This window comes from Catharus ustulatus, chromosome 7, assembly GCF_009819885.2.
Source record: "Catharus ustulatus isolate bCatUst1 chromosome 7, bCatUst1.pri.v2, whole genome shotgun sequence".
Lineage (NCBI taxonomy): Eukaryota > Metazoa > Chordata > Aves > Passeriformes > Turdidae > Catharus > Catharus ustulatus.
The window spans coordinates 12,744,520-12,769,932 of record NC_046227.1 but is presented as its reverse complement, the minus strand read 5'-3'; the positions used below and the strand labels follow the sequence as shown (position 1 = coordinate 12,769,932).

The following is a 25,413-nucleotide window of genomic DNA, read 5'->3' as shown; positions in this document are numbered from 1 at the left end:
GAGTGAATACTGTCATTTGCAGGTGATCAGTACAAACAAAACCATCCTGCAGACAGAAGGAATTGTTACCTATTTTGCTTTAGTGATTTCTCTTTTGGTTAGCCATGACTGCTGATAGGTACCTGCTAGTTCCTTACATACATTCAGCTTCTCAAACAGAGCATCAAATCCTCCAAGTGTTGGAAAAACTATATGGCTCTCAGGGGATTATAAACTGTCTCACTAGTTAGACATATTGTGAGAAATGCATCCATTCGAAACTTAGAACGGGTCTGACCTAGACTTGTGTGGATGGGCAGAAAACCAACCTAATTCTTCCTGTTTCAGTCGGGAAATTCCTGTCAGCCTGTCAGGCGAAGAGTTCTGGACAAAGACACACTTGAAAAGGCAAATCATCAATGCTACAAGGCCACAGTAATTCAACAAGGAAGGGAATATCTCACAGGAATCATCTCTAATCCATGATCTATATTTCAATCCTTCTGTTTATTTTTTTTATTCCTGGGCTAACTTCGTATCAGCCTTCAAATTTATGGGCAACCAGTCAACTGATCCCTTTGCTACTCAACGAATTACAAATCATGATAATAAAAAAAAACCCAAAATCAGCATGCAGTACAAACAGTGACCAGTTCTGGAAGGGGACAACTCCTACTTCTTCACCAAAAGAAGAAAAGGAATCCCTGCTCCCTGCACCCAAACACACACATACACATACACACACACACAGGAGATCAAGAGACTATTTCAAGAAACTGCCAAACTCATCCTTGAATCATGATCTTGATTTAGGACTTAGTGCACCACTCTCAAACCAATGTGTGCAGCCAAGTTTTCCATGCCAGATGCTACCTTTGGAAAAAGAGCAAATAGAAAAAAAAATAATCAAGAGACTTCTGCCCACTGGAAAACTTTCTACCAAATGCTAATGGGATGGCAAGCACTGATCCAAACCCTAGGGAACAGTAACATGCATCAGTAATCTGAGGTATCTTCCCATTTCCAGGTCTTACTGCTAAGATCAATTACATCCAGTAACTGTGCTGTATCCTTGAGGAATTACTGGGGAACAGTGAACCTGCCTGCAATAAATGAGCACCGGTGCCTAACAAGCACATGTGAATGCTACAGCAAGGTTCACAGAGGGCTAACCCTGGTCAGTACTGAAGCAGGGGTTTTCTTCTCAACCCCCTCTCAAAAAAAAGGGAAGAGAAGACAGACAAAATAAAGAGAAAGGAAAAGAGGAAAGATAGAAAATATAGGTCCCCCATCTACCTGCAGGGAGCCAGGCAGACAAGCTCAGTTGGAGGTGGTGAAGGGCGCGGATGCGTTATTGGTACTGGTAGCGGTGGCACCGGTCACTGCGAAGCCCGTGGGAGGAGCTATGGAGCTGTGGCTGGGCTGCAGGTCCTTGGGAATGCCACTGTGGGAGCTCAGCTGGTGCCCAAAGGCTGCGCTGAACTGAGGGAGCTGTTGTTTAGGGGAGGTGGAGCCCATGAGTTCAGCGGAGGCAGGACCCATGCCACTGAAACTGGTCTGCGGTAACCCCGGAAGCACACTGGAGCTGTTGGGGGTCACAGTGGCGAAGGCAGGCTGTGTGGTCTCTGAGTGCGAGGTGGTAGGTGGTGTGGACAGGGAGGTGGACAGGAGGTGTCCATCTGCACCAAGAAGGTTGCTAAACGGAGAGGGGTCCCCAAGATTGACAGGAAGATTTCCCCAGTGAGTTCTGGGGTTGACCACCCCGCTAAGTGGCACATCCAGCTGAGTTGGGAGCAAGTGCTGTGCCATCATGGGCATCTCTGCTGAGAAGGTAGCTGCCAAGTTATCACCAGAAAAGGATGTGGTGTGAGGGGATGTGATATGGTCACTGTAGGGAGACGGCACATGCTCACTATCATAATGGCTTCCATGGGGTGAGGAGTGTGAATGGTCACTGCTGTATTGCTGTCGTGAGGTGATCAGGTCATCTGCCTTGCTCAGCAGCTGGGCAGGGTGGGGCCTCTGGGAGGCATGGCTGCCATCATGAAGTCCATGAAACTGTCCCGGGAAGGCTCTCTCCCCAAGGCCACTCTGGCTTATCAGAGTGGCAGAAGTAAGGCCAACGTTGGCTGGGGCTGAGAACTGCCCCTGGATCTGCCCTGCCAGGGGCGTAGGTGGGTTGGACAAGGTAGCAGAACGGAGCAAGTTCTCATCCAGCTCCAGACCGGAGAAATTATCATGTACTATACGCCCATTCAACAGCTCCCCCAGATCCGTGTTAACCTCTCGACTCAAGGACTGCATTCCTGGAGCTCCAGCACCTGTAGAGAACACCCCTATCGCTCTATCTGACAGCTCCTGAACTGGCACACCATCTGTCTGTGTAAGTACTCCAATGGTACTCAGGCACTCAAGGGAAGTTACAGCCTGTAGGGCCCGTTCCAGTTCTTCGGCCTCTTCTGTGGTTGGAAGAAGATCTCCATTTTTACCTGCAGAAACAGGGACACCACCAGTTAGTGCACTGCTCTCAGGTGAGCCTGGTTACACCTTCCTCTTCAATGGAAATGCCCCTCTCCTCCTTCCTTCCACATACTACAATAGGAGATTAAACTTCCTAGACTTAAAGTAAAAATGCTTAAGTAAGATCTTCAAATCTGCAATAACACACGGTCCACAATCCCCCTTTCTACTTACCACAGTACAGCCTGCATCTAAAATTTACACAGGCACTATAATTTAGGTTAATTTCAATTCAAACGCAGTCTGATGTCATGTTATGTCAGAAAATGACCAAAGAAATCACATACTCAACTCCAGGCTGTTCTCATTTCTTTGTAATATGTTATAGCTTTAGAATGCAGATATTCAAGCACATTCTGATCAAAAGCTAGTTTCAAAAATGTATTTAAAGATTTTATTCTCACTTTCTTCTCTTTTTATCAAAGGCCAATATTGACTGTGATTCCAGCCCCACTCAATGGCAGAAAGATGCCATTACTGAGAACACTCTTGATTAAACTGTAACACTGACAGGCAGTAAAAATGTAAAATGAATTATTAAAACACTAAACCAATCATCATTTTCAGAGCAGCAATTATATGAGCAAGCAGAGAACTATGCACACAGCCTTCTTAAAGTCGGCTTTACTTCAGCGCTCACAAACAATACAGCAAATGCACACGTCCTCCTCTAGAATTTATTGCCTCTGTAGGAAAGCAAGGAACTCCTGAAAATCCAGTTTAGAAACACTCACTTCTTCAGTTCACTGACTGTGTTCACGCTAGCATAAAATAAAATGGTACCTTCAAAGAAATCAAAATCTTGCAAGTCATCGGGCAGCCGCGGCAGGACATCAGAGAAGTCCTCCTGATTCAATTCCAAGTCATGTGGAATGTCTGTGATTTCATTGGCGATATCATCAGGCAGCTCATCGGCACTGAGCTCTGGTGTGGAGGGGCTCCTGAACAGAAAGGAACATTAGTCCCTGGTGTTCAACTCTGTTTGCTCCAAAGGACAACTAGCAGTGCATATCCATCTACAATGGATGCTTCCCTACACATTTTTTTCTCCATTATGTAGGAAAAAAATACTTTTTGGTAGTTTCTTTAGGAAGCTTACACTTAGGCTACTCATTAATTACGTTAGAGGCAACATCAGGAACAAGATATTTCACCCATCAAACCCAATCCTTGCTCAAATCTGAAACAACCCACTTTAAAGGTCTTTTTCGACAGTCATATGGAGATGGAATTTTTAGCCATGCTCCAGATGCTGCTTGGGCAGCTTTGTACAGTGCTCACTGGCAATGCTCAGGCCAGCAGTGGGAAAGTGGGCGGGAGCAGCACTGACCGTATGTGGGGTATCTCTACTGGCAGTGAGACACTGGCAGGCATGGTGAGGTTCCCTTGGGGCACTGCAGGAGGAATGGGTTTCTGGGGCCGGCGCGGGCCTCGCCTCCTCTTCTTCTTGTGTTTTTTGGTAAGTGCAGGTGGCTTCGTTTTTTTCCTGGGTTTCCTCTGCTGCTGGTGCTGAACTTTACGGGAGCTGTCCCCTCTCAAGAAATTATCCTTTGGGAGCAAAACAATACCAATGGGAGCATATTAAGAACAAGTATTACCTTCCTATTTTTTTCATCCTAGTCATTCCACAGACATGTGAAATGTAATATAAAAGGGACTGTTAGCTTACATCCAGACACAGTTTCAAAAATCGAGCTGTTTCCTTCTTCCTCATTGACCTCAATGGCAAAAGTAATATAGACCAAATTATGAGGTATTGTAAACAGCAGATTGTGTAGTGACACTTTAGAAATTATCATAGCAAACCCTAACTAAATAGTGCAAAACCCAAACCTTTAGCAGCACTCCTGCTCAGTATTAGAGACAAAATGCTGTTGTGAGGTGGTGGTAATGTGGATAATGTGCAGCAGCTGAAGCCAGAATCCTCAAGTGCCTGCTGACATAAGAGGGACAGCACTGAGGAGACAAAATTAATATTGCTGGACAAGGATAAGGATGTGGGTAAACAATTAAGGCCTCATTGCTTCTGAACAGCAATCACTGACATTAAAAAATAAATCAAACCATCATCAGTCTTCAGTTGCCATCATATGGGAATGGCAGAGGATTATATTTGCTACAGAAGTAAACCTTGAAGGACATACTGAAGATTGCCTAGAAGAGGGGGAAACCCCATACAGATCTGTGTAGCACAAACCCTCACATTTTAATCCAAAAAACTCTATAATTCACAACTATTGGAGATGCTGAACAAAAACAGTAACAAAAAACTTTCAATAACCCAATGAAACAAAACAAAACGAAAAAGGCAGTTTTACACTGAATTGAAGGTAGGACAAGAAACCTTGAAAGAGGGACAGGATAGAAGTGGGTTTGTGAATTATCCTAGAGGTTTTATCTGGAAGACTGGTGTCATAAAAAGAGAGCAGAGGACATTAACTTCTTTTCTCCACTCTCTCAACTGGAGGTAGGCCACTGCTTTTTCTCTGGGATCCATGGATCCCTGAAGGAGGTTAAAGAAATTCTAGTAGTTACTAAAAGGTAAATAAAGTAGCAAACCCATTATTTTCATCCTTGTAGTTGCTACATCTATATTTTCTTTAGAAAGTACTTTGGTGCCCCAGTACTGAGACTGCTTAAGATGCAGTGTTCTTAATATCACACTCATATTATATTCAGATCCAAGGACCAGGAGTGAGCCCAAATAAAATGACCACAGGATCTCTCACAATGATCTTCTATTTCTCAATTCAAGACAATAATTACATTTTCTCCAGTGAAGAATATTCCCATACTTTATTATATCCTTAAAACTACATAAAATATTTTCACAACATATTTTTTACTAATTGGAAATGTTTGGCAAGTTTTAGCCTTTTAGGAAAATTAACAGCAAACAAGTTCTTAAGTTCATAAGTTGTCAAGAAGGAAAGCTTCACAGGAGGACTGATCCTGATCAGTCAAGATCCTGACCTGATCATCCCAATACACAAATAAATACAATGATGGCTTTGTACTTACCATTTTTTTGGCATGTTCTTCGCACAGAGGTGTCTGATGTGTAATGTCAAAAACTGGCACAGAGCACTGTTGACCATCTGCAAACTTGGCTGTGCAACTCGAGAAGAGCTGCTGAGAACGGTTCAATAAGATATCTGTGCATTTCTGCATCAGGAATAACACAAGACAATGGTGGAGGAACGCCCTTTGATTTATCAATCTGATAAAGATCAGAGCCTTCAACTCTATCTGTCCATAGATACTATTTTTAATGAGTGCTTTAAGTTTGCTATTCAAGTTCAAAGCTAGGTAAGGCTCAAACCCAACTTTTAACGTGAAAAAACTGCATTCATGCAGAATCTCTAATGATTTTATTATATACTGAGATAGTTTTATAAAAGCAGCCATTTCGCTAATGAGTTCTTAGCAAAAAGAAGCCTTTTCCTGGAGTCTTAATCAATAGATCAATAGTAGCAGTTGGAACAGTGTAGTCAACAGGACTATTTCCTTACAGACTAATGACAATCTATACTGAAACATTAAAGAAAAAGTATTTCTTAATTCAATCTTTTAAGGTACATTCTTGGCATTTATCTTTAGAGCACAGACAAAGAAGTTTCAAGATCCTTCCTGCTCCTCTGAAAAAAAGATGTGCAAGCAGACAGAAAGGTCAAGTAAATCCACATGTAAACTTGCAGAGATTTCCTTCAGAAAAATCCTTAGCAGGAGTAAAAATGTCTCCACACTTACAGCAAATCAAACAGATTTTTCATTGTGTCTTTTTTCCAAACAACATTAGAAGCACTCCTTCCATCTTGAACAATTCTCAGACCTCAACATCACTATGTATGTTTATAAAACGGTTAAAAAAAACCAAAGGGACAAAGAAAATGAAAAACCTGCAGAACAATCCAGGTAGCAGACCTGGATGGATGGGTCAGAACCAAGGACTCATTCTTTTTCTGGAGAAAATGCCAGAGATAAAAAATGGGCATACATGCAAAATCACTACTCTTGACTACCCTGCTCTACACACTGCAACAAGCGAGACCACTTAAAATTTTAAAAATACTCAAACAAATCCCATCAGAATCATGAGGCAAATCCCAAACACAGCTATGGTGATCTCTCATAGAGGTTTTGAACTGTTCTGCAGACTGCTTTTAAGTGGTCTGTAAAAAATCAAGCAATAAAAACAAGAAGATTGGAAAGGTGCTGCAGTCTGATAGTAGCTGAACACATCAGCACTAGTCACTTCTAATATCAAAACTAAAAACCCCAACAAAGGGAGTCATCCCAACAAAACACCAACAATTATTCAGCTAAAAACAAAAAAGACAAAGTCTGCAGAATTTTTAAGTATTGCAGATCATAAGTCTGCCTTCTTACACTTTTCAGAACCAAAACTCGCATCTAATGTGTTCTCTTCTTTCTGCAATCTTCAGCCATTGACTTTTAACATCTTTTCCAGGATTTGTTTGAAATTCCAAGCACAGGGAACCCTTCCTAACCCTTCCTCATTTGGACTATGAGGTCCTGTGACTCCTTCTATTCTGCTTCCTTAAACAATGCAAAGTATGATTTCCATTTTTCTAGTCAGTGTAAGCCATCTTTTTATACTATGTATAAAAACCTTTTTCCATAAAACTGTCACGGGAAGGTGGTCTACTGGAACCTACCAAGAGCTGTATGAAAGCCAAGAGGCTGAAAGTCACATGGTTTGTACCAAGTCATTGTGAAGGATGATCATTTTGTAAAGGTTTCTTGCACATTTTAAATACAGCTCACAAAGTAAAATTATGTTCCTTTTACAGATACCAGTAGCAGACTACTTATCCTCACTGTCTACAGACTGAAATCACACAGCCAAATTAAAAGCAAAGGAGTTGATGACACACTAACGAATAGGTATTTCTTTGTGAAAACTTAGTTATCATGCAAAAATCTAACAAACAAAACACCTCCTAAAACAGAACAGCTTCCACGCCTGAATGCAACTCCCAAACAGAGTTAAGAGGATACGTTGAAAACAGTGCCTGGTGAATGGTAGGGCCTTGTTAGTGCACTGCTCTCCCTTCGAAGTCCCACTGCAGGTTGTTGGCTCTGCATCTCTCTGCCTTGCTTGGCTTGTGCTGAAAAGAAAGCAAGAAAGAGTTTACAGACAACCCCCAGCCTCAGGTTCAATTCAACGCAATTATTATACCGCATGTGGCACAGTAGGATGAAAAATTGTAACACACGTGTCTGTGTGTATCATGGTCCAGATGGGTGCACACTACTACCAGGCTCTACACATGGACACAGAAGAGATGTCAATGACAGGTGAAGGTGTGACTGTAGTAACAGGATTATTTCTTATTTCACAGGGCCTTAATTGTAATGAGAGGTGCTATGTGCTATACCATGTAAATATTACAACACCTTGCAACAGAAAGGGCAGCAGCAGGTGAGTGTCAACACAGGTGACCCTCAAAATGAGGTCAGTCTTTAGAACTCAATGTACTGGGTACACCTAGATGGGAGTCAAGTGCACTTCCAAGCCTGCTCATAAATCCAAACATGCCGAGCATCCCCAGAGCTTACATGCAAACATGTGCTCAGACAAACTCAGACTGAGCTCTGGAGTGGCAGAGCCTGAGCGTGCTCAACATGGATAAAAGCTCTCCTCCATCAATGTGCCACAGCCCAATCCACCAGCAGGTGCCCAGAGCTGGGCGCTTCCCCAGCACAGCCTCTGTGCTCTGAGCCGGAGCTGCAAGCAGCGACCAGACAGCAGTGTGGACGAGTACTCAAGCGTTACACAGCTCGCTTGGGGTCAGCCTGCTCTCCAGGCACGTGTCACCTTCATGGAGATAAAGCTGGCGATTCCAGGGCTGACTTGCACCTCTGGACACGCTGTTTTCTAGGTTGACAAAAAGCTGTCTGTAGCCTGACTGTTTTCCTTCAGCCATTTCTGTCATCAACTGTACTTTGACTGAGCAAAGTTTTAGTTAGCAGTATTACTCCTGTGAAAAATTTTGTATCTGAAAAGACTCTGTGGTTACTTAAATTGACCAGAGCGGTGATGACAGGCATACCTGGGTTTGCTGGTCTATCCAAAACAATGTGAAGTTTTTTTGCTTAATAAAAGGCAAAAATAATAGGGGGGAAAAACCAGCAAGAGCTTGTCAATTCTGGTGAGCTTTCGCTGCCTTTTTTTTTTAGTTTGGAGAAATTTATACTCAACTTTGTAAACTAGTAATGGACTTCTACATTACAGCTTAGAGCAGCTCTTCAGAATCAGTCCACCTCCCCAACAATGAACCCTCCAACTGTCATGAACCACATCCCACCGTCCAGGAACAAAAGCATCCCATTCAGCAGAACATACTCTCAGTACCTAGCTCCAATCTGCATCTCCTACTATCCACTGCATCCCCCCAGTCACACATCCTGTAAAGCAAAACCACAACAGCAAAAGGATGCTTCTGATACCCCAATGCAACACCAGGGTTCAGACTTAGTCTGTTCCTGCACGAATATGAATAAATCAACTCTCCATATGCTGAGAGCTGGAGGGATGTTGACATTAGCTAGAAAGAATTCCCACAGAAGATAACCTTCAAAGTTGTTAGAAATTATGTACTATGTTGCCAAGTTTTATTTAATGTTAGATTGAGTTAAATCTAACAAAAAGCATGAGCTTAAATTTGGTTTGCTGGGAAGATAATTAAGAGGAGTTACAGACTTTTCAAAAAAAGCTGTCTGAAAAACAAAACCTGAATTGAAGCAGTGAACTACCAACCAGACAGCACACCTACTGGCATAGTAAAGGACCAGATGTTTGGGCTGAACAAACCATCCACATCTTAAAACATAAAGCTGGAAAATGCCTATCTTAGGGAAAACTGTATGTGACGTTTATTTTACTCCTCTGACAAGCAGTTATGCGTCACATTTTTTCTGCCATGTGCATGACTTCCAATTTCAGAGTTCATCACTTCAGCTGCTGGATGCTCAGCCCATCTCCACCCTGGCCCAGCCCCAGGCTGCTGCAGTCCCAGGGCAGGTCTAACCTGGTACAAGCACACGTAGCTCTCCGGAGTTCCTGCAGGAGCTGCCCCGCGCGCTCCGGCTCTCTGCTGGCCGCCTGCAGCAAGGCTTTCCGGAGCGTGTGCCGGCATTTCTTCTGGCGAGATTCTGCCCGCTCCAGGCGGCAGAGGTGCTTGTATTTCTGCTGAAAGTAAGTGCAAAGTCTGGTCACCCTGGAACTCCTGTCATCTGCATTGTCATCATCGGACCTGAAGAAGGGAAAATAAAAACAAATATCCTTTAAGTAACTATTTTTTCCCCCCCACTAAGCTAATTCGTCATTCTAATAGAATTGTTAAGTCAGCATCCATCTTCTAGCCACACAAACATCCAAATGTTGAATCAGGCAGTGTTACTTGAGAAATAGCAAGAGCAGGATCCTTTTTAAATTCTAAAGGTATCTGCCCTTCTTATTATGTCATTATTAGAGATTACATCAATTTATCAAGTCTGACACATTTAAATGTCTAGAGTCTGCTGTTCAAAAAGAAATCTATACCGTTAACCTTTGTTTACTGTAAATGTCTCAGCAAATGAGACCAATGCTTAAATCAAAGTGCAATTAATGGAGAAGACAAGGGTGAGGAATTGTGTGGAAATTTACTGAGGAACGATCATGCTGGAGAAGATGGTCAAATTCTAACAAGCACCTAAATTGCTGACTTCTTCCAATTCCATTTACTCTGCCAGGCAGTGTATTCCCTTTTAAACCAAAGCACACACAGCTAACAGCTGATACTGATTTCCCCTTGCTGCAGAGTTGCAGTTGAGTTACAGTACAATTACAGACAAGAAATTCACATTTAACTCAAAGTTACTGAGGTAAAGATCAGACCAGGGCTAAGCAATGACTGGATGAAGGACTAATCCAACTCTTTGTTGGCTTAAGAAAGCCCTTCTCCATTTATCTTTGCTCTCTGAATGTCCAGGCACATATCAACAAGACCATCAAACCATATCAACACATTCAATTAGATGAAGTAAAAGTCATGAAACAGAAAATCATCACTAGAACTTGTTAAAACAAGGCCCATGAACCTACCTAGAAGTTCTCCACAACAAGCACTAGTTTGCTGAATGAGTTTTTTGCTCATAGAACAACAAAATACATATACTGAATCTAAGTAGTCTCTGTTCAGTTTTCCCTCTAACTTTTTTTCTTATAAAACAGAGAAGCTTTTTGCCAACTTCCCTATCTGTAGCACAAAGAAAGGGCAGGGGGGAGATGAGAAATCTAAACAAATGAAGTAAACCAAAAGCTGGCAATGTTCAGAGCCCATGGGACTGAACGAGCTGACACCCAAACCTGCACACAGCAAAGGAGGCCACCACAGATGCAAGGGATGTGAAACACCAGCCATGATATTTACTAAATAAAGTAAGATCCAGAAACACAGACAGATCTGTCCCTGAAAGGCAATATGGTGAAGACCTACTTTCTTTTCTGGAAACTCTGACTCTATTTACACACAGGCCAAATGGAAGAGAATGCAGCCATCTCCACTAAGGTTTTAATGAAAACTCCGCAGCAGCAAGCACTGCCTTTGACACAAATGTATTTGTGTTTGTGAAGTTTTATGTAAACTCAACCATACTATTGTTTTGTCTGCTAAAACAGATTACAGTTTATTTTCTAGAAGCATAAATTCAAAGTAATTAACCTGTGCAATTACATGCTTACCAGTAAATATAACCTGTGAAAACTATTAATATATGTAACGTTTAGAATATTTTTACATTGAAAATTAAAAGAAAATACACTTTTAAGATCTCTTAGGAAAGAAAACTTACTGGGGAAAACTATCTGTTTAGAAAAAATTGACTGTGGGCTATTTAATATAGATTTTCCTTTTCCAACATATTACTAAAAGAGGAAAACAGCATATATTTATTGGTGCATTTAATATCGTAGATATCTCATCACTGCTCTGGGCCAAGACTTTTAAACACAGTTACTGATTTAATTTTAAATATAGTTAAAAATTTACTTTAAGAATAACAAGAGTATTCCTTAGGGGAAAGAAGTTTCTTTTGTGTGGAAAGAGTGGTTTTTAATGTACATTTCTCTGTATTTGAGACTTTTTACTTCTCTCACATTGAAAGATCCAGAAAAAATGTCATCATATGCTAAAATATTTTTAATCTTCCCTTTATGAGATCTTTTTTTAAAAATAGATGAAGACATATATCAAAGGTATAGAAAGAAATCATGCCTGCAGTGGACAAGGGCTTATTTTGAGCCAAAATTTCTAAAAGCCAGTTTCTAAAAGCCTGTTCAGAACTTTGTTCCCAGGCCAGTAAGATTAGCCAAAACATTTATATGTTCAAAGAAACCTAAAAATATCAAAACAAAACCTTTTTTCTTCAGTAGGCATGAAAATGAAAGATACTTTTATTGTTGCTCTTTCATAAACAAGTTTGCCAAACTCTATTTAGTTTATTCTCCTAAGCTGCAGATAGAACTTCTGATGTTCAACTTAACATGTGGCATTCCATTTTTACAAAGATTTCTGAAAGTGCACATGAGCCATTTGATAATCCAAAATGCTTTCTCCCAGCCCTTTCCTTTCAGACTGTCATGTGGAAACATCAGGGGGATTATTGCTGAGTGTTCAGGAAGAAAACAAATACAGCACAAAGCAGCAGAAAGGAAGAGCAAAAGGGTAGCACAAGCAGCCAGACACCACCAGGGAATGAGGAGAACATGCTCTCTATTCTGAGACACCCCAGCAACTATACTTCAAATCCCTCCTTACAGAGCATTTTGAAGAACCTTCTCTTCTTTCTTCTCTCTTTTAGTTACCCTAGTTATTGGGAGTTATTAAATCCAACTTTTGACAGTGTTGATATTTAATCCTTTGAGTGAGTTGATATGAGGAGGGACTTACACTCCTTTTTCAAACTTGATACTTGAAACGTTTGTTTTATCTATACCTCAGTGTGGGAAGTGAAAAAATATTTTGTTATAAAGTCATTTGTTTTCCAGCACTTTCAAAGATACCAGACTCAGTAATCAAATAATCTAGGGGGAAGCTTCAGTAATCTACAGCAGGGAACAGCCCCTGCTTTCTCTCCAAACTGCTGCTCCCACAAAGGATTCCTCCCACCCCAGCAACCTTCTCTGCCAGCACCCAGCCTGCACTATGCCCACTGCCAACTCCTGCATTATTTGAACTCAAACATTCATGCCTGCCTCGAAGCACTGCGTCCCAAAATCCTGGGAGCATCAGAACACAATTTTTCAAAATTAAAGCACAGAATAATAAAAGCAAACATTTGGCCTGTGTTTCCACAGATGATTGCAACAATATGAATTTTACGGATTAAAAGGCCAGAAGGCAAGTGAACCGAAAAAACGTATTATTGTTGTCATGGTTTAACCCCATCCAGCAACTAAGTACCACAGTGCTACATGCTCCTTCTCCCTGCTCCACCAGTGGGATCAGAAAAAAAACACCTCATGGACTGACCGAAGAATAGCTTATTAATGGAAACAAAGTCAAATCTATTACTATTACTTATTGTAATAATAAAAAAAAAAAAGAAAAACAAATCCTAAGAAAAACAAATGATGCCCTATAGAGTTGCCCACCACCCACTGACTGGTATTCAAGCCCACCTCAAGCAGCGATTGGCTCCCCCAGTTTATGTCCCGGCTGTGATGTTCTAGGCTGGGGAGTATCCCCTTGGCCAGCTGGGGTCAGCTGTTCCAGCTGTGCTCCCTGATGGTTTCTGGTGCATGCTCTCTGTGGCAAAGCACAGGCAATGAAGTGGCCTTGACTTAGGGCTAGCACTACTTAGCAAGAGCCAAACCATCAGAGCATTATCAACCTTGTACTCATATCAAACCCAAACCACAGCACTATGCCAGCTGCTCAGAAGAAAATGAGCACTATCCCAGTCAAAACCAGGACACTGTTAAGACATTAATTTTAAACAAATCTGGTGAGTTTTTGAGAGTTTAAGAGCAGTTAGAGTATCACACAAGAAGTTCAACAGAGCAGAACAAGCAGAAATGCTGAGAACCAGCTGTCCAGTAAAGCAGAAATTAACTGCTCACTTTCTTTCAATAGCCCATTCTGAGAAGCATTCCTCCCACTGTCTTCCACATAGTCAAAAGGAAAATGACAGAATGCAGTTAGCTGGTGGGGACCGCAAGCTCAGATACAAATGGACAGAGAAAAAAGGGCTTTATTTTTACTATGAAAACCAGCAAGTAAATCCTCTAAGTTTCAGTATTTTCAAAAACTGAAAATTTTGGGAAACAATCTGCATTGGTTTTCTGGTAAAATAAGTCTCCAGAATTCAGAATTGTAACAAGTCACTGGCTGCCTTTAGGAGTCACCAGTCCCACCAGATAAGCAGAACAGAGTCATTTTGACAAATCAAATCTCCCCAGAAGCAGCCTGAACTAATTCAGCAACAGGTAGACCACACTGCAGACATGTCAAAGTGAAATCTTTCAGGTAACAAAAACCTCTCCAGAAGTTTGCAGAATAGGAACTGAAGCTTAAGAAGGCTGACATAAAGTGAATGCTTATCCATGATCATAATTAGTAAGGTTGTTGAAGAACTAACACTGAGCAGAGTGCTGGAAGTACAAAAGCCACCAGTTGCATTCAAAAGTTTATCCATCATGGATAGTTAAGACAGCATTTAACTGAGGTGCACAGAATGCTAGAATGGAACAGAAATTGTCAGGAAAAGGTATTATTTTCTCTCCATATGTGAAAAGAGTAGGAAGAATCCAAAGGAAGTTAAGACAAACAGAAGGCAAAACATACAGAGATGACATTTATAAGTTGACAAAAAGATAGGGATCTATGGAAGAATCAAATCAAATGTCAGAGAGAAGAGTGCAAAGGAAGTTATTTAATAGATATATCTGCTGTGAAAAATTATGTATGATTTAGAAGTCTGAAAGTCTGTTCACATTTTTCCAAAACATTTTACTTAAAAGTTGCCTTTTAAGTTAGAAGCAATGTTTGTAAAAACTCACTCTAAAACTGCTGATACCCTAAAAAACAACAGTCATTCATAACAAAAAGAGACCTCTTTATTTTAAAAAAAAGAAGTCTTCACTGTACTTAATATTTTTGATTCACTGAAGGCTCTTAATATTTAGCATCCTGGTGTGTGTGTGTCCTAGTGACAGAAATACAACTTCGTTGTTCACCTGGAGGACAATCTTTAGAGATGGCAGGAAATTCTAGTAAGTTTCAGAATTTTCAGAATGTAACTATAAACTAAGGTTTCATTAACACCACTATTCTAAGTGTGATAGTTAAATGTTAAAAAATAGGGGAAAGCCGTAGTATCAAAAAGTCCAGTTGCACAGAGTCATGTTACAGAAACTATAATCAAATTCTAGTGAGACCCCAGTTTCTTTGTTAATAACATACAACAGCTTTGATACAATACTACACCTGGAATGCTTTGTTTTAATTGTGCACCTTCAAATTTACATTAATAGACCTATATTATCATACCCTGCTGCAAGTTTAGATTTGTGGCTTAGCATTATATAGAAAACATCATAAGCCTTTCTGCACCAGCAGCTAATTCCTGCTCTGCTTATCCTTTTGGTCCCATGACTTCCTTCCAATGGTCATAAGTATTGACAGAAGTTTATTCAACACTTAATTATGAAAATAAATACCATGGCACTTTAAAAAGCACATTAAAACAATAACCTGCATAATTATTGCAAGAATTTATGAGAAAAATGTAGCAAGTTTACTGACAAAGTTATTCACAACTAGTAGGAAAGACAAGAAACCAATAGCAACCCCATTTGATTCCAATTCAGGACCTCCAATCATCACAAGTTCATTAATAAATCCCACTAAACTCAATTAAATTCAGACAAACAAGCTTAAATCCCTTCCTGATGCATCCTTCTGACAGCAGACTGCACAAAGGTCTCTAAGTTAGCTGGAAACTGGGACAGAAGGTGACAAGCTGTTCCATAGTTCTTACAAACAAATGAGTTCAAACAATCCTTTGTTTCAGCAAAACACTTGAACAAGTGCTCAGGTTCCACTGACTCCACTTGAAGTGAAGCTCACATTTACATGGTTTGTTCCATCAAGGTCAGCATGAATACTGAATCATACTCACTCAGGTCTCTCATAGCCGAGGCTTTCTCGGATAGACCACGCAACCTGGTAAGGGGAGGTTTGCTCAGAATCCTCCAACTCTTCTCCACTGTCTTCAGACCAATCCAGCCCTGAGGGAATTGAAAACATGGAAACTGGATGAAAAGAGCATCCACCTTATATAAGCCTCTGAGCAGCCTTTGGCACAAAAGATGAATGTATAGCATACTTGCAAGCATAATTGCATTTGATTAAATCATGCAGTTTTTTCAATTCTACAGGAAAAGCTACAGTAACAGTTCCATTACAGTGTGCAAATAGCATGCACTGATTTCTGTCACAACTGAGTTTTCCTTTTAAAATCCTAACTGGCTTTCTTATCCATAAAGAGTGGAAGAAAAATCATCAACTATCTTACCCACAGAGAAATACTGGTTTTCATAACCAAGTACAAGTTAAGAGAGAAGCCCCTGTCATGAAGAACTGACTACTGTATTATCTAAATAGGCCAATTTCATTTCTCTTTATATTCTGACCCCTTTTCTGTGCCAAAACACAGAAGAATATGAACACTGTAAGACATGGCAGCATGGACAGAGATAGATACACAGCTACCCAGGATGTTCCTCTGCTCAGTCTCTGTAATTGCCTGCCAAATGCACATATTAGCATGAAGAATGAACTAAAGGGAGAGGGATACAAACTCCTGCCCTTTCACCAAGCAGCAAGTTTTCACTTAATGATGATGCAGTATGATCAACTTACAGTGTGCTCCAGCAGCCTCAGTGAGCCAACCTACACAGAGCTGTTGAACAGGACAGCCAGAAAGGGGCCAGTAAGTTCTCAGATGGAACATTTTATCTGGAACTTAATCTTTTGTAGTTTTTCCTACTCTGTCTCCCACATCCAGTGAAATTCTTGCCACTTTCTTGCAGCAGGTGGGACAAAATCCCATTGCTGCATTTACAAGGTAGCATTTTTCCCTTTTTAATCTTCTTGTGTGCTCATTAAAAACTAGTAAGAGTTAAGGAGCACTTCATTTTTGCTAAAACTAAACAAATATATCTGAGCTGATTCTGAAGTTAGATGCTTTGAATCTGGGAAATGCATCAGTATTTGGTCAAGCACTTTCAGAGTTAGAGACACACACATATGCTTGGAATACAATCATCAGGTAACTTCATCACATAGAACCAGCACTTTAACATGAACTACACATAACAGAAACCCACATTTTCAGAAACTTCAGCATCCTAAAAATTTGTTTTTTGCTTTTATTTTTTAAGACATACATTTAAACTAAATTAAAATACCTTAAGACATTTGATAAAATGACAGAATTATACTTTCAAGTTGAATGTTTATTTTTCCAGTTGTCTCTTCCACAAAGGAATTTAATAAACAACTTAATCATTCCATAAGGATGTCCACAATTGACAACCACATAACAAACTGTTTACCCAAAGTTTAAAAACAAAATCAGGAATTGAGCTGTTTTGCTTCTCCTGGGCACTGCAGAAAGGAAGGAATAAAATCTAATCCAGATTCAGCTATACTGACACTGAAGACTGCAGTTACATTCATATCCAACTACATGGCTCTGATGTTGGTACACATGAAACTGGCTTAATCTTTTGAAAGATTCTGTGCAGTCATCTCTAGTGCTGCTCAAACATAGAAAAGAAATCCTGAAATTCTCTAACTGGCATACCTAGTCTTTAATATTAAGGCTTATAATGACTAAATAACAAATAAATTTTCCACTCTCCCATAATTAATATGTAAATTCCTTTACTTGGCAAATATAAACTGTTCTAAATGCATCCACATAGTTATGCATCTGCCTAACGGTACATGTGTAGGTCTAACTACTTTATTTTTACTATACCTCTTCTTTTGGAAAACATTCTCTTTTCACCACTTGAGAGTGTAGAACATTAAGCACAGAAAGGGATTTTTCTACAGTCTTTCAAAACACAGGTCACTTTCTAAGCTATTGGGGTCTGTGACACTCAGAAATGCCTCTGGAGTTGCGATTCCTCTAAAGACCTGCACTATATATAGGACCATCAAAGCTGCTTTCTGAAGAACATTTCCTTTGGAGACATGCTATGGGATGCTAATTATCTCCTGAACAAATAGTCAAGCTATCCCATGAGTGCCAAAGGGCAGATGTTAACAGCAAATTAAGAAGAAGTTAATTGACATAGCAAAAATTACAGATGTTTGCAATTAAATAAGACATATAGGGAATGTCCAGATTTATCTGAAGCCTTTTTTTTTATTTTAAACATCTTAAATGGTATTCTTACTTATATCACACAGATTCATATTTCCTTTTCCCTGACAGTATTTCACTTGTTAGAAATGTACAATCTAAAACTGAGAAGAAAAGTAACTTGGGAGGGTGAGGAAGATAAAAAGGACGGATAAGTGTGCCTAGGTCTGTATTCACAAACAGATAAATCAGCCACAAGGTCAGCTGCCTTTTCAAAGCTTACAGAGCACTACTATCATAGCACCAACTTGGTTAGATTTGCTTATATTTTCACAAGCAGCTACTGATTATTATGTGTAAGGGGAAGACTATTTCTGCACAGTATGCAGACAAGACTTCACCTATCCAACTAGCTTCTCTAACAACGCTGCTCTCCTTAAGTGGTCTTTTCCTTTTGCTCATCCATATTCTATACATAAATAAGGCCCAGTCAATAAAAATTCTCATGTCTTCCAATTTTCCAATTAGAAAAGTCAACTGGAATTTCTAATTTGCAGAGACTGATGGGCTAAATTGCCAAACTTTTACTTATATCCACCATGTCATGTGTCCTTTTCACACACCTAATGTTTCAGTCTAACTTTGTCCGCTCATGTAGGTATCGCTAGTGTCACCTTTACTACTTGAGTTGCAAACACTCTACATGAGGTCTCTATAATCCAATCAATGTCTTCTACACCTCAGTTTGATTTCTCAAATGGTTAAAAGAACATTAAGAAGAATAAACAACCAAAATGCCATAAACCATTTGTGATGGGTCCAGGCACTTCCTTCACAGACAGCAGGGCTAAAGAAAATGCCAAGAGATTACCTAGCTGAGGCTTATTTTGGAAGGACCACACAGGAATGCAGGACAGGGCTAGGAAGACATTGCCCTTTAGTCTTTTGGTTTCAGGTCTAAAAATACAGCTGCAGTGCACCTATTATGTACTCACCTAAGTGAGGAAACAGATCAGTGTCCAGCTGCTGTTTTCGAGTGCACAGTTTCACCAGTCTCTGGAGCCGGCTCATGCAGGACGAGTGCGGAGAGAAGGCTGTGGCTTTCATGAGGACCCGGTCAGTCCTTGGCGGGTCCGTGACAGGAGCCCTGGCGGGTGGCAGGAGAGGCAGAGGTCTTTTGTTAGACAACTGCCGTGCTTGTGCTATAGTGTGTGTGGTGGGTGCCACTCCCTGCATTGGTAGGCTGGTGTTCAGAGGTTGAGGTGACTTGCAGACTATGCCCTGCGGTAGCCCTGTCGGCTTTAACGAAGCTGATGAAGGTGGCAGATGGGAGTGCTGCTGCTGCAGAGGCTGCTGCTGCAAAGGTGCAGGAATGGGGCTAAAGTGCTCTTGGCGAACTTTTAAAATCTCTGTCTCTCTCTGGCGCTGCCGGTTTTGAGCCAACTTGCTCTGCAACTTTTTCTTCACTGTTGCCCCTTTCTTTAGGTCATCATCCTCCTCATTGAAAGCAAAGGGGTCTTCTAATTCTGCCTCCAGGTAGTGGAGAGGAAGCCTTGCCCCTGGAGGGGAGAGGGACATCCCATCCAGTCCATTGGGCATCTTCAAGGCCAGGGTGGGCACTGTCAGACTGAAGGCCATAGCATCCATCTGATGCCTGACCTTTACCTCCTCTATGGGATCATTCTTTTTCTTCCTCTCCTTTTTCGGTATAAAGCCAAGTACCTGCAGGTGGCTGTTGCAGTACCTTTGAAAAGTAAAAGCAGTCAGTTATTAACTAAACTTTGCAAGTAAAATCTGAAGATGAGACAACACTTAGGAGAAACTTGCACACACATGTCAAGCAAATACAAACTGAAACACAAAAGGTTTTATTTTAAACATCATAAATGGTGTACAACAAGAATTGTACACAACTGCTTCTAATACAACATGTAACTGTGGTGCTCCCAAACCAGCAGGAAAAAAATTGCAAGCGACTATTTCTAATGTTAAGATACAAGATTCTTCATTCATTATTCATAGGAGAATCACATACAATCATTCAAAATCGTAACTCTCTAACAGGGTAAACAGTCAAAATTCAAATTGAACAAAACAAATGGACAGTCTGATAAATAAAGCAGCAAGAATATAAGCCATTAACTGAGCAGTTCAAAAGCTCCTAAGAAAAATTACACTAAAGACTACTTCCTTTCATTTGCCTGTTCTTTCTGTAGAAGTAGCTTACATTTTCATCAATGCACACATTACTATTATTATTATTATTATTAATAAGAATTCCACTATAGTAGGGAGGAGTTTCTTGTAAGGACAATCTCAGTAGATATCTACCTGCAATGAAAGAGCACTATTTCCACTAACTGAACAAGTAGCATAAATACTTAAATTCTGTTTTCAGTAGTTTAACAAGATGAATTTTGAACCCAGAGGATTAGCTGAAAATTCTTAAATAAAAATCTAGTTTAAAACAAATTCTCTGCTGCTAGAAAGCATTTACACAATGCCAGATATATGTATACATAAAATTCACAAGCATGGACTTTAAGTTCTTGTAGCATGAAAAACTTTCAAAGTCATGCTATTAAAAAAAAAAGAAAGCAAAAAGGTCTTTGAAAATCTGTCATGAAAGTAAAAATAATTACAATTTATGCCACAGATAACACACTAAAAAGTAAGCAATTAACTTTTGTATGATTGGAACCAGCATGTGACAGAAATTTAGGAACCATGATGTGATCCTTTTCCTGTATGCCACAGGCAGGCACTCCTGCCTCTGTAGAACCCACCAACAATCAAAATTTTCCCTTGCAGAATCCCACCTATAACCTACAACTTACAGATGACAAATGATACAAGGAAAGAGTGATGTCTGCATCAAGGTAGTCATGGGCAAGATAATTAAATATGCATGAAGTTATTCTTTAAAATCTGATCAGTATGAATCTGAGAACAGTAAGTTTTGCTGAAAATATAGGTTAAAATTATATTATTTCTGGTCTTCATGGAGCAAAAAATGGCAGCCCAAAAGTCCAAAAACAATTCCACAGAAATATTTAGCACTTCAGTTTAGTCACCTTCAACTTGTCAACCCATTTCTAAAGAAACAATGTGTGAACAGCTCTAAAGAGTCCTTAAAAGGGAAAAAAGAGAAAGCAAATTCATACATGCTTTCTCTTTTTTAATGGTCTCCATATATGTAGCTTCTTGAGAGACCCACACTCCTAAGGTTTCACAAATCAGAAAAGGCTGAAAAGCACTGCTACTTATTGTTGCCTAAATAATTTCTTCATTACATTATGTTGAAAGTAATAAATAAGCCTAGATGAGGGCAAGCTGAAAGCCAACAACTTGTGCAGTCCTTATTAGAACACACTGTTATACTGTAAATTCATACGGAGAGATGCACTTCTAAAAATAAAATTATATAATGAGGGCTCAATAAAGCTTCCCTTAAAGTCAACAAGCACTGTTTCCATATTTAAAATTAAGCACTTTTTAAATATTTTGTTTGAACAGTTACGACAGCACTTTTAGTATGACAGAAGAAAAAATCCAATAAACAAACTAAACAAATACAAGGGAATTCTCTTTTATGCCAATAAGAAAAGTATTTTGCCCAACACAAATACTTCCCTTATATTGTTCAGAACTTAAATTGTCATCCTATGCTTGCGCTGATGTGAGGAGGTAGAACTGCATAGTCTGTTTTCATTGCAAAAACAGTAAGAAAAGAAATAGAAAAGGTAAATAAGTCTGGAAAGGTAATAAGCTTGTTAAAATTCTCTGAGTTTTAGGCTATTAAGGGTTTGTCTTGTTCATTTAACTCTAACAGAATAATTTCTATATGGCAGAGAATAAAGCTTTGGCTCTTACAGCTGACCATACTCTCTCACTGAGAGCCAGCTGGCTCCTCTGGACACAAACCCACGGATGCCAGGCTACAACATTTGGATTCCAGTACACACTGACTTGGCTCTGTGCTTCAGGCTCTGTCAACTCCCTGTCTTTCAGTATAACCAAGGCTGTTACACCTTGGAGTAACAGCAGCAAGAAACCAGGAAGAGCAGTTCAGTCTTCTCTGGACAAAGAAGACTGCACACAAGTAGTTTTGGCTAGGCATAGCTCTCATCAGTACCACTTCAGCCTTGACCTTGTCAGGCTCTTGCTAGCCCAGGCACAGCCAGGGAGACATGCACCTAGACTGGCTCTGACTCCACAGAGTGCTGCAGTCTGCATTAGTAGTTCAAGCTCCATGGCAGTCAGATTACGGGGAAGACAGTAACTGAACCTGCAAGTAGCACAGTGCTTCTCACAAAGCTCTGAGCATGAAACCCATTAGGGTTAAGCTGTCCCTACAAAAGTCAATTCTGACGAGCCTGTCTTAGAGGCTCAGTTTGCCACTTCTGTAACCTGTCTGTGAGTTTTATGCTCAGCTGACATTATCACAGTAAGTATCTAACACAGGGTTTTTCCTCTTCCTATCCAATGCCAAAGGCACTTATTCTCTGCAGGTAAGGTCGCATGAAGTCCACACATATGGTGGGTTGATATCCATTAAAATTATCATAACATGAAGCACACAAAATGTGATGCACTCTGAAGACTTCAGCTGGACAGTTTCACACATCTGCTGGGAAGGCAAGAATTCAGAGAGTGAGGTCTTCTATCTATAAATGCATTCTGCTTCTTAGTACACCCCAGTTTGGTATCAATTTCCATCACATATTTAAAAGAAGATCCAAATAAACTGAGGAAGAGCTTGTACATTAACAAAGTATTTAAAGATTCTCTAAAGTGAGGAGAATTAGAGACAAAATAGTGATTAAGCCACCAAATTGTAGTAAACCTATATTTAGAAATCAAGTTGCATTTCATTATCTTTGTGTGTATCTGGTTAAGAAAGAAGTAGGAGATGTATTCAGAGAAAACAGATATAAAACCCATGTGTGTATCATCCCACATATATATATTCTTTAAAATAACAAGATAGTGAATAGAAAAATTAGACATCAAATAAGGCAGTGAAGTCACACACTATTAGTAGATTTAATTTGTAGACTGTTGATGGTTAATAAGAAATCTAATAATATGGCATCATATTAACTATCTTTGTGGCTGGTAGCATCTCATTTGTCTGAGGTCAAGTGATAATTCTTCTTAATTACCTGTGGACACACTATGAAGCTTTCAGCAAATAACACATGCAGCTTCTTGAAATACTTTTTTTAAACTATCTCTAAAAGTATAAAAGAAGATAGCTGTCAGAGCATCATATAGCCTGCTTCTGATCATGTACAGTTACGTGTCTAAAACTGTGACAAAATGACCATCTGACAGTAATTCTGCACACAGAAAAGGAAAAGCTATGAGTGAAGAACTCAGATACTGCAAACGTCTTTATATTGAATGAAGTGTGAAAAAAGTCTTCTAAGAAATAGATACAGGTTTGCCTGCCAAAAAAAAGAAGTTTAACAGCCACAGTCTTATCACTAGCATTCATTAAATGTTATTGTTAAAATTAAACTCCACCCTGAGAAACAGTCTTTTAAAATATTCTTTCAAAATATCACATCCTCTCATTTGAAATTAAAAGTTTATTTTCTTTCAGACACCTGCTGTCCTCTTCAAGTACTGTAATGTGACACTCGACATGCAATTGAATTATTCTAATATAACATACACCAGATGTCATGACCACACTTCACTTTAACTTGAGAAAAATCAAAAAGAACAAAGTGTGAACTCAATTCAAGGTGTAAAGAAAAATCACAAATTCCATGGGAACATGAGACGTAAAAACGTGTCATTAAGTACTATTACTTCTATTGTTTTTCAGTATGACCTCTGGTAAACAGGAACTTTCTCAGTCAGCTCTTGCATCTGAAATTACAGCATACCATTTGTGCTAACAATTTCTATGATCATTTCTGTGAGCTTATTTCCAAAGAGCCTCAATTGTACAGTAGCAAAGAAACACTCACTGACTGTCAAATTACAGCTTCAAGTTATTCATCTTGTGCCATTTGAGCATTTGCCCTACAGCTTTTGACAAACATTCATGTTTTTTTCTCACTTCATCAGTCTCCTCAGCTGAAATGGCAGGTGAAGTGTAAGTTAATTTAGAGCACAGTCCAACTGTTGTTTCAGACAAGAGAGGGAGCTGTGAGCTGAGAAGGAAGTTATATGTAGGGCACAGTGGGAACACTGCTAATAATGCAAAAGGTTAGTGAATGGCATCTAATAATGTGAAAGGTCAGTGAATAGTGGCTTGAGTTTTTTGGCATATTTTGTTCATATTTTAGGTTTTAAAAAGCATTTCTAAGAGAACAAGCCTCAGATAGTTAACACATTAATTAAACACTGTGTTACTGGCAAAACCTGCAATGACGGCTCTGAAAAATAAAGTCATACATAGACAGCAGACAAGATTAGACAAATCCTGCTATTTCAGCCCAAGCAGTACCAATGAGACCAGTGTTCAGGAAGTCTTAAAAAGCAAGGAAGAATGCCCTTGTGGTTACAGTATGGGCTGAAATTCAGGAAATTTGCTTTTAATTCCCAGTTCTCAATAACTTCGAGGACTATATTTTGCAAGGAATTTAATACCTGGGCAGTCTGGGCATCTTCATTTGGGTAGGGAAGGGGAAAGAAATAAGGCAAGCAAAGAAAAAAAGGGAGTATGTGGCACTTTCCCAGCTGACTCATCTGTTAGCAGGTAATATTTATTTTATTCCAGTAAAACAACACTACAGATCAGTACCAAATCACCAACACTGCATTGTAACTCTGGATTTGTCCCTATGTGTCACTGCTCTCTGTGTCCAGAAGATAAGCATTTTCAACTGCTTGTCCTGAAAAAGCAGATGGAAGTGTGCTTTTGGCACTGCTGGCTAAACAAGCAGGCCTTTCTAAGAGCATGTACTGTGAGTGACAAAGCAAATGAGTTAGAACAGCTGATATTATGTAGCAGATTTGATCCACAGTTTACGGTGAATTTGAGAAAAGTGGTGAACTCGTCGCCTAAACTTCCTTGGGATTAAGTTCCTGCCTTCTTGCTGACTACTTGACGCCCACAAAAAATAAAATAAAGTTTACTGGTCTTACAACAAAATCCACAAAGGAACATCCTGGAATACAATTCACTCAGGCCAGTTCCTCCCTCACCCTGAAACCAGGCAGCAACTTAAATACAACGTCCCAGCCACTTCCCACTTTGCAGAGAGGAAACCACAACTCACCTACGGTCCTCAGACTTGGGGATGGGGTTGGTGCAGCGTTGGCTGTTGTACTTGGCCACATATTCACATTGCTTGAAGGGGGCAGTCTTGTCCTCCAGAACGTGTCTGATACAGAAGGCGTAGCCGTTAAGTCGCCTCTGCTTGCACAGTTTGGGGCTATATGAGCACAAGGGCTTATTGTCAACCTCAGAGAAGTGTATGTGTTTGCCTTCATACATCACGTGACTCTATTCCTTGTGAACATCAGCTGAAAGAACCAAAATATTGAGACAAGTCACATAAGGGAAGA

General features: G+C 39.9%; 1 protein-coding gene across 5 annotated transcripts in view; it reads right to left on the bottom strand.

Annotated features, from left to right (window-relative positions):
- INO80D (INO80 complex subunit D) overlaps window positions 1-25,413 on the bottom strand; it is a 45,548-nt gene that overhangs the window by 10,701 nt on the left and 9,434 nt on the right. For all 5 annotated transcript variants that reach the window (XM_033064581.2, XM_033064585.2, XM_033064583.2 and 2 more), the window contains exons 4-12: window positions 25,125-25,371; window positions 18,882-19,630; window positions 15,691-15,799; window positions 9,555-9,779; window positions 7,522-7,631; window positions 5,521-5,654; window positions 3,830-4,047; window positions 3,283-3,440; window positions 1,276-2,468 (exon numbers count right to left, since the gene is read on the bottom strand). In XM_033064581.2, the coding sequence (XP_032920472.1) occupies window positions 1,300-2,468; window positions 3,283-3,440; window positions 3,830-4,047; window positions 5,521-5,654; window positions 7,522-7,631; window positions 9,555-9,779; window positions 15,691-15,799; window positions 18,882-19,630; window positions 25,125-25,342 (3,090 nt within the window). In that variant the 5' untranslated portion in view covers window positions 25,343-25,371 and the 3' untranslated portion in view covers window positions 1,276-1,299. The remainder of the gene's footprint in view (window positions 1-1,275; window positions 2,469-3,282; window positions 3,441-3,829; window positions 4,048-5,520; window positions 5,655-7,521; window positions 7,632-9,554; window positions 9,780-15,690; window positions 15,800-18,881; window positions 19,631-25,124; window positions 25,372-25,413) is intronic.